A 9,435-nucleotide genomic window follows, 5' to 3' on the forward strand; every position below is an offset into this window, starting at 1 on the left:
ATACTTATACCAGACAAATTAGATTTTAAACCAAAAGCTATAGTAAAAGATGAGGAAGGACACTATATCATACTTAAAGGGTCTGTCCAACAAGAAGGTCTAACAATTTTATTTTTTTTAATTTTTTTAAAGATTTTATTTATTTGACAGAGAGAGAGATCACAAGTAGAGAGAGAGAGAGGAGGAAGCAGGCTCCCCGCCTAGCAGAGAGCCCGATGTGGGACTCGATCCCAGAATTCTGAGATCAGGACCTGAGCTGAAGGCAGAGGCTTAACCCACTGAGCCACCCAGGCAGCCCCAAGGTCTAAAAATTTTAAATACCTATGCTCCTAACCTGGGAGTAGCCAATTATATAAATCAATTAATATCAAAATCAAAGAAACCTATTGACAATAATACAACAATAGTAGGAGACTTTAACAACCCCCCTCACTAAAAAGGACAGATCATCCAAGCAATAGATCAACAAGGAAATAAAGGCTTTAAGTGACACACTGGACCAGATGGACATCACAGATATATTCAGAACATTCCATTCCAAAATAATAGAATACACATTCTTCTCTAGTGCACATGGAACATTCTCCAGAATAGATCATATCCTGGGTCACAAATCAGGTCTCAATAAGTACCAAAAAATTGCAGTAATTCCCTGCATATTTTCAGACCACAGCACTCTGAAAACAATTTATTCCTCTGCTTCTTCCATCCTGCTGTTCATTCCATCAAACGTGTTTCTCATCTTGTTTACACAGTCCTTTATCTCTGCTATGTTACTCCTTATTTCTGTGTTAAGGGTCTCACTAATGTCTTCCATTCTTTTCTTAAGGTCAGTGAGTATCCTCAACAATCATTGCTTTAAATTCTCTATCAGAGATGATACTTACATCTCTTTTGCTTAGATCTCTGGCCATGGCCTGCTCCGGTTCTTTCATATGGGATAAAGTTCTCTGTCTCTTCATTTTTTCTGCTTCTCTGTATCTGTTCCTGCATGTAACTGAAGTCAGCTATGTCTTCATATGTCAGCTATGTCTCCAGGCACTTGAGCTTGACATCCCCTCAATATTGGGCTCTGTGCTGAGATTGGAGCCTGCTTGGGAATCTCTCCCTCCTCTTCACCACTCCCCCTTCTTTCCTACTTTATCTCACTCCCTTTCTAAAAAAAAAAAAAAAAAAAAGGTTTCACATTAAAAATCTGAAGTAAACTACACCTTTACTTCTGATGCTTGATGTATTGACATTGCCTCAGCCCATGCGGTAATCAGGAAGCCTCTAAATTTCTCGTGATGGCCGCCAGAAAAAAAGTTCAAGTATTCCAAGAAAAAAAAGGTCAAATATTCCAAGTAAAGTTATAGTTTACTCAGTGCAGAGCCGAAAATTGTGCTGGATTTCATAACCCTGAGATCGTGACCCCACCTCTGGAGGTAAACTACATCATCACATGAAATGTCTGATTCCCACACGGACTGAGATGTCAAGCTCGATGGCCTGCCATCAAATCTGAGGAGACTTGGCTCAGTGACCGGCTTCCCGGGATTTCATTTTGTCCAATCAGATAGGGTTTGCAAATGACGTCAGGAAATGAGGCGACTATAAGTGAGCCAGTGCCTGGCAAACCGCTGCCAGTGTCCTTCCTTCTGAGCTGTCGGGAAGGCGAGCCCCACATGGCTGAACCTGGCTGTGAGACCTCTTCTGAGGAGAGCCTGGGCACTGAGGAGCCCACGGCAGCGGACCTAAGAGTCCAAAGCAGGAGCAGCCAAAGCGCCGCGGGTGCTGCCGCCCCGAGAGTTTCGCCACCTACTTCCCCCGGGTTCTGAAGCAAGTTCACGAGGGCCTGAGCCTCTCGCAGCAGGCGGTGAGCGTCATGGATTAGTTTGTCAAGGACATGTTCGAGCACATCGCCGACAGGGCCTCTCGCCTGGCCCGCTCCACCAAGCGCTCCACCATCACCTCCAGGGAGATCCAGACAGCCGTGCGCCTGCTGCTGCCCAGGGAGATTGGCAAGCACGCCGTGTCTGAGGCCACCAAGGCTGTCGTCAGGTTCAACAGACGCGAATGAGCTGCCCCTGGACCGCCTGAACACCTCGCAAACCAAAGGCTCTTTTCAGAGCCACCTCACTTGGCCCAGAAAGACCTGTAACTCTCCAGAATGCCACCTACACTGGCGTTTCGGCCTGGGCCATTCTGCCCATTCTTAAAGCCCTTTTAACCGTGAGCAAGTCCACTTTAATATATGTGTGTGGTGCGGTCTGTTATGATTTTCCTCGACCCTATGGCATTTCGTCAGTTTCCTAAACGGCCTGTTCCTTCAGGTCAGCCCCTTCAGGACACTTTACTGTCACAACTGGGTCCACGTAATTTTACTTGCCTTTTGTCTTCTTCTCCCAATTGCCTAGAGTAGTGTCGTCTCGAGATTTTTTGAGTGTGTTGATATAGCAAAAAGTGAAGGGCTGTAGCGGATACAGAACTCACACTTACCCCATTCACACTCGCTCAATATAGCCCCTCAACCTAATTCAGTTAATTACATAAAAGAGGACCCAAACACTGTGCAGAAACCTCAATCTAGACTCATGCCCTACTCAAGCTCCCGACTTTCTGATAGGCCTACTTTACTTCATTCGAATTTAGCCTGCTTCTGTCATCTTTCCCTTTTGACACAAAAGTCTTCCTGAACTGCAATTAAGCCTGGATGACGGGGTCCTCCAATGAGAGCCGCTGTGCTCCCAGCCTCCGCTAAAAGCAGCCAATAAGCATCTGGCGGCACAGGATCCACAGCCATTGGCCCAAAGGGTGGTGGGGTTGACCAGAGCTGAAACAGTAACAGCCTTCCTGTGACACCAGGCACCACCTGGAGATTGAGGGGGAAGGTGGTGGTGGTGTCTGTCTGCCTGTGGGCTTCTGCTGAAGCTCTTGCTTTGAACCAGGGTGGTTAAAGGGCAAACATGCCCATGTCACACTGGGACATGTCCCTATTGCTTTGCATCAAAATAAGAGGAGGCTGTTTGGCGATTAAGAGCACTAAGAGGACTCCTTCCTCTACGTCAGGTGATTGGATGCGTAGGGGGACTTAAGATAATGGTAATGCCTTTTAATACCCATTGTGTTTTTTCTTCTTGGTACGTGGGCTAGGCTTGGGTTTGCTTTTTTCTTTTTCTTTTCTTTTCTTTCCTTTTCTTTCCCTTTCTTCCTTCCTTCCTGCCTGCTTGCTTGCTTTCTTTCTTTTTTTCTTTTCTTTCTTTTCTTTCTTTCTTGTTTCCTTTTCCTATAGGTACATGCTGAATTTCAAGGTAGTTGGTGATTATCCGAGTGCTTTGCATTTAACTGAGTTCTAGCTTCCTATATATCTGTGAAGAGAGAACACACTGGCGGGGTGGGGGTGTTGGGTGGGGTTCGGTGCTTTGAAATTTGTTACGAGTTGCACTAAAACCCACTCTTTCATCATGTTTGCTATGTATCCCATGTGGACATTTAAAAAATTCTAAATAACCTTTGACTTGAATGTAGAAGCCTGTGAAAGGTGTCACTCTGAGCTAAACGGTGAGACAAATGCTAGCTAATGCACAGCAATCCAACCTTTTCTTGAGTCCATCAGAAGAGAGATAAATGCAAAGGGATATGAAAAGGGATGGAGGGCTTGCTGCATAAATACTCAAGGAAAGCTACCATAAAATGAAGGGCCAGTAAATCCCTGTGGGTGGTCCCTAGAAATTGCCATGTACATGGGGAACTAAATTTTTGAAGCCACAGGCTCTTTTCAGAGCCATATGCCTTTTCAGAGAAAGACCTGTGGACCATTTAGAAAAATTACATTCTGTTTCACAAAGTCTCTTAATTTCCGTCATGCTAATTGCTGCCGGTTCAAAATGCCCTTTCTGTCCACATGACTTACAGTGGTTTTTCAAAGTTATTCATGCACATTGGTCTCATACATATCGTTTTACTTAAAAAGTCATTTTAAGAATGGGAATCCAGAGGAGCTTGGGAAGATGGCAGAGTAGGAGGAGACTGAGCTCCCCTGTCCCACGTTTACAATTAGTTATCATCCACAACAAGTACATAAACCAGAGAGCAACCCAACGACTGGAAGAACGAACCCCACAGCTAAATATAGGGAGGAAGCTGCATCTGAAAGCTTAGGAAGGTCAGAAATGTGGAGAGAGGCTGCCTGCAGGAACATGTGGGGAGGGCAGGGAAAATGGGCCCTCGCACCAGGGAACTCACATGGAGGAGACTAATACCCATACTGTTTGGCTGTGGGAACTAGAGGGGCTGAATACCATGAGTTTGTATAACCAGTGGGACTTGGGGCCTGGAGCTCTGAAAGTCAGCTGTCTCAGCACTGAGCAAGCCAGGAGGGAGAGTGACAGCTGGGTCGCCACCCTTAAAGAGAGAGCAGCCCGTGTGGAGAAGCAACATAAAAAAACGGCAGTTTACACGATGCCAGGGGCAAACGGGAGACAGAACTGTTCATACTGATTTTGGAGCGTGGTGGGGGACTTCTCTGAGCAGGAAGGAGCTGCAGGTGCCATTTTCCTCCCCTGCCCCACAGCATAAACATAAGGCCGTCTGTGCACTGCACAGACACTTGCTACCTAACCCGCTAGCAGTGTGCCATGCCCCCCAGTTCTCCTGAGGACTTGCCCACACCTAGCCTGCTGGCCTCAGCCCTGGGGGGGCGGTAAGGGCAGATTTTGTTATAGCAGTGCATGCGCCACCCAGCCACCAGGTGTGCAGCTGCTTCCCTGCCCAGCCACTGAACCGTGCCCAGCAGCGGTGCCTCCCCCAGCCGTGTATCCACAGCCACTGTTGTGGGTGGGTCCAGCTGCACCCAGCCATTGCCTCCAGCCACACCCAGCTTCATGCCCCTGGCCAACCCCACACACAGGCCCAGCCACCACAGCACTTGGGGGAATCCGGCAGAGGACCAGTGGCCCAACGCAAATTTTGCTCCCAAGTTCCCTGGTGGGCATGCCCCGCCCCATCCCCAGAGTGGGCCTCCCGGGGTCCCGGTAACACCACAGAGAACAAGCACAGCCCACAACAGGCAGAGAGTCAGTGCAGATGACTGCCCTGAAAGGAAACCGACTCAGACACAAGAGCAGGGCATAAGCAACACACACAGGATACTCCCTGAAGTGCCAAGTCCTGGTCAACAGGGGACACAGCACTGCAGGGCCCTCTGGGACTACCTCTTCACAAAGTCACGACTTTCAAGAGCAGAAGACTTAGCTGGCTTCCGTAACATGCAGGAACAGACACAGAGAAGCAGACACAATGAGGAGACAGAGAACTTTATCCCACACGAAAGAACGGGACCAGGCCCCGGCCAGAGATCTAAGCAAAAGAGATGTAAGTAACATCTCTGCTAGAGAATTCAAAGCAATGATCGGTGACAATACTCACTGAACTTAAGAAAAGAGTGGAAGACACGAGTGAGACCCTTAACACAGAGATAAGGGGTAACATAGTGGAGATAAAGGACTCCATAAACGAGGGCGCCTGGGTGGCTCAGCGGGTTAAGCCGCTGCCTTCGGCTCAGGTCATGATCTCGGGGTCCTGGGATCGAGTCCCGCATCGGGCTCTCTGCTCGGCAAGAAGCCTGCTTCCCTCTCTCTCTGCCTGCCTCTCTGTCTACTTGTGGTCTCTCTCTGTCAAATAAATAAATAAAATCTTAAAAAAAAAAAAAAAAAAAAAAGGACTCCGTAAACGAGATGAGAAACACATTTGATGGAATGAACAGCAGGATGGAAGAAGCAGAGGAATGAATTGGTGACCTAGAAGACAGAGTAATGGAAAGGAATTGAGCCAAACAATAGAGATAAAAAGGAATTACACAAAACGAGAATAGACTTGGGGAACTCAGTGAGTCCATCAAATGTAATAACATTCACATTTTAGGAGTCCCAGAAGAAGAAGCAGAAGAGAGAAAAGGAGGCAGAAAGCTTATTTGGAGAAATAATAGCTGAAAACTTCCCTAAACTGGGGACGGAAACAAACATCCAGATCCAGGTGGCACAGAGAACTGCCACAAAAATCAACAGAGGCAGACCCACGCCAAGACATACTGTAATTAAATCAGCGAAATAGGGTGAAAAGGAAAAGAAGGCAGTAATTTACAAGGGAAAGCCAAAACCCGTAAGGCTAGCGGGAGACTTTTCAAGAGAAACTTTGAAGCCGGAGGGCAGTGGCATGATACATGCAGAGAGCTGAAAGGCAAGAATCTGCTGCCAGGAAGACTCTATCCAGCAAGGCTGCCATTCAGAATTGAAGGAGAGATAGTTTCCCAGACTAATGAAAACTAAAGGAGTTTGTGACTACTCAACCGGCCCTGCAGGAAGTAGTAAAGGGGACTCGGTGTGGAAAGGAGAGACCCAAAGGGACAGTATCAAGGTAGAAAAAAACCCACAAAAGCACTAAAAATGGACTATTCTGGTAAAAAGACAGTCAAGGAATTCACAAAACACAAGGATTTAAAATGTAACAATGTAGGGGCGCCGGGGTGGCTCAGTTGGTTGAGCGTCTGACTCTTGATTTCGGCTCAGGTCATGATTTGGGGTTGTGGGATGCAGCCCCACGTTGGGCTCCACAGCCAGCATGGAACCCACTTCAGATTCTCTCGTTCCTCCTCCCTCTTCCCCTCCCTACTCTCTCCCTCACTATGAAAAATGAAGATAAAAATAAATAAAAACTAAAATGTAACAACATGTACCTAAAACATGAGGAGGAGAGGAGCCAAGAATGGGTTCAAACTTAAGTGACCATCAACTTAATATAGACTGCTATGTGCAGAAGAGGTTATACGCAAACTTAACAGCACCCACAAATCCAAAACCAATAATAAATAGGCAAAGAATAAAGAGAACGGGACCCAAACATGTCATTAAAGAAAATCAGCAAAACATGAAAGAGAGAAAGACAAGAAAAGATCAGAGAAAATCTTCAGAAACAACCACGGAACAGGTAATACAATGGTGATAAATACATATCTATCGATAATTACTTTGAATGTGAATGGACTACACTTGATCTTAGCCAAAAGGCCGAGAAGCGATGAATGTGAATGGACTAAATGCTCCAATCAAAAGACATAGGGTGATAGAATGGATCAAAAAAAAAAAAAAAAAAAAAAAGACCCATCTATATGCTGCCTACAAGAGACTCGTTTTAGGCCTAGAGACACCAACGGTTGGAAAGGAAGTGAGGGGATGGAGCAACACCTATCAAGCGCATGGATGTCAAAATAAAGCCAGAGTAGCAATAGTTGTATCGGACAAACTAGACCTTAACGGTTTCAGTCATATGTGGAACATAAGGAATAGCACGGAGGACATTAGAGGAAGGAAGGGAAAACTGAAGGTGGGGGGATTCAGAGGGGGCCACGAACCATGAGAGACTGTGGACTCCAGGAAACAATCTGAGGGTTTTGGAGGGGAGGAGGGGATAGGGATGGGGGTACCCAGTGATGGGTATTAAGGAGGCCACGTGTTCTGATGAGCACTGGGTGTTACATGGCAATAATGAATCGGGAACGCTACATCAAAATCCAATGGTGTGCTGTATGGTGACTAACATAACACAATAAAAAAAAAGGACTGTAACAAGAGACAAAGAAGGACACTATATAATAATAAATAGGATACTCCAAGAAGAAGCTATAAGAATTATAAATATTTACGCACCCAACGTGGGAGCACCCAAATACATAAAAACAGTGAATAACAAGCACAAAGGAACTCATCGATAATAACACAATAGTAGTAGGGGACCTTAAGGCCTGAGTTACATCAATGGACAGGTGGTCTAAACAGAAAATCAACAAGGAGCCAATGGCTTTGAATGACCCACTGGGCCAGATGGGTTTAGCAGATATGTTTCAGAATATTCCATCCGAAAGCAGCAGAATACACATTGTTTTCAAGCACCCAGGGAACATTTTCCAGAATACAGGTGGACACGTTGACTCTGGGTCTCCAGAGCATCCTGGTTTCTAGCACATCCCGATCCAATGCCACTTGCTGCTTATCTGAAATAAGTTAATGACGTGGAATAAAAAGTATTCCAATAAAAACATAACTCTTCTAAGATCTGTTACTGTCTTGAGGTTGAAAACCAGCAGACAAAATGCACAACGAAATGGAATGTTTGAAAGATTTTCTGACCGAGTTCCCAAGGAGTTTAGAGGGCACTGGATTTCCCTCTCTGACTGTCCGATGTGATGTCACGTTCAAGGGTATGCAATCTCAGGTGACACGGCCTGGCATAGAGCCCCGCTTTCCTGCCTTGCATTTGGTCCAATCAGGTATGGAGGTTGCCCGTGACGTCAGGAAGCGCAGCCACTATAAATGGGCCAGCGCCCCCGCCCCCTCCTTCCCCCGCAGCCGCCATTGTCCTTCCTTCTGGAGCGTGCGAAAGGCGAGCCCCACATGGCGGAGCCTGGCTGTGAGACCTCTCAGGAGGAAAGCCTGGGCACAGTGGAGGAGCCCACAGAAGCTGACCTGAAGGGCCCAAAGCAGAATTCGCCAAGGGGCCAATGCCGCCGCCGCCGCCGCCGCCGCCGCTGCCACCACCGCCGCCGCTGCTGCTCCCACAACAGTTTCGCCACCTACTTCCCCAGGGTTCTGAAGCAGGTTCACGAGGGCCTGAGCCTCTCAAAGAAGGCCGTGAGCGTCTTGGATTCGTTCGTCAAGGACATCTTCGAGCGCATCGCCGACGAGGCCTCTTGCCTGGCCCGCTCCACCCAGCGCACCACCATCACCTCCAGGGAGATCCAGACAGCTGTGCGCCTGCTGCTGCCTGGGGAGCTTGGCAAGCATGCCGTGTCCGAGGCCACCAAAGCCAACCTCAGGTACACCTTCTGCCAGTGAGCTGCCTCGGGACCACCTGACCACCTCGTAAACCAAAGGCTCTTTTCAGAGCCACCTTACTTGGCGGGACAGACCTGTAGCTTTAAAAAGTGGGACTAACTCTATAGTTTTTGCTCTTGCTGCGGCATTCTGTGGATATTTACAGCATTTTTACTTTGAACAAAACAGGATCAGCACTACTTTTAATCTGTATTGGAGTGCACTTTATTCCTTGGACAGCTGTGGGCTCTCCTTAACCATGCGGCATTTCTTGGGTTTCCCAAACACTCATTTCTGTTAGTTATTTCTGCAGGTCAGCCTCAGTGGGGGGTTGTTTTTGGTATAGTGATGTTACCCTTTTCTTTCTCATTCTCTCATGAGCATGTGGGGAATTTTCCAGAGTTTCCTTATGGGTGATATGGCAACAAGATAAAGTGCAGAAGCTGATATAAGAATCCATCTGACCTCTCTTAGGTGGGTTATTAAAGAGATTTTTAAATATCTGAGGCAAAGTCAATCTCCTCTATGCCTTTATAGAGAAAAATATTTTCATATGCATTTGAAATTTATGCTGTTAACATGATATCAT

At 46.9% G+C, this 9,435-nt stretch overlaps 1 protein-coding gene and 2 pseudogenes across 1 annotated transcript; 2 read left to right on the plus strand and 1 right to left on the minus strand.

The window, feature by feature from the left end:
- The first annotated feature begins 1,629 nt into the window (after nt 1-1,629).
- LOC125091459 (histone H2B type W-T-like) lies at nt 1,630-2,059 on the plus strand (annotated as a pseudogene).
- Nucleotides 2,060-6,908: 4,849 nt separating this feature from the next.
- On the minus strand, nt 6,909-7,055 carry LOC125092572 (uncharacterized; annotated as a pseudogene).
- A 639-nt stretch (nt 7,056-7,694) lies between these two features.
- On the plus strand, nt 7,695-9,154 carry LOC125092309 (late histone H2B.L4-like). The gene has a single exon (XM_047716703.1). It carries the CDS (start codon nt 8,346-8,348, stop codon nt 8,865-8,867), a length of 522 nt encoding a protein of 173 aa, XP_047572659.1. The 5' UTR covers nt 7,695-8,345; the 3' UTR covers nt 8,868-9,154.
- Nucleotides 9,155-9,435: the final 281 nt, after the last annotated feature.

Source organism: Lutra lutra, chromosome X, assembly GCF_902655055.1.
Source record: "Lutra lutra chromosome X, mLutLut1.2, whole genome shotgun sequence".
NCBI lineage: Eukaryota > Metazoa > Chordata > Mammalia > Carnivora > Mustelidae > Lutra > Lutra lutra.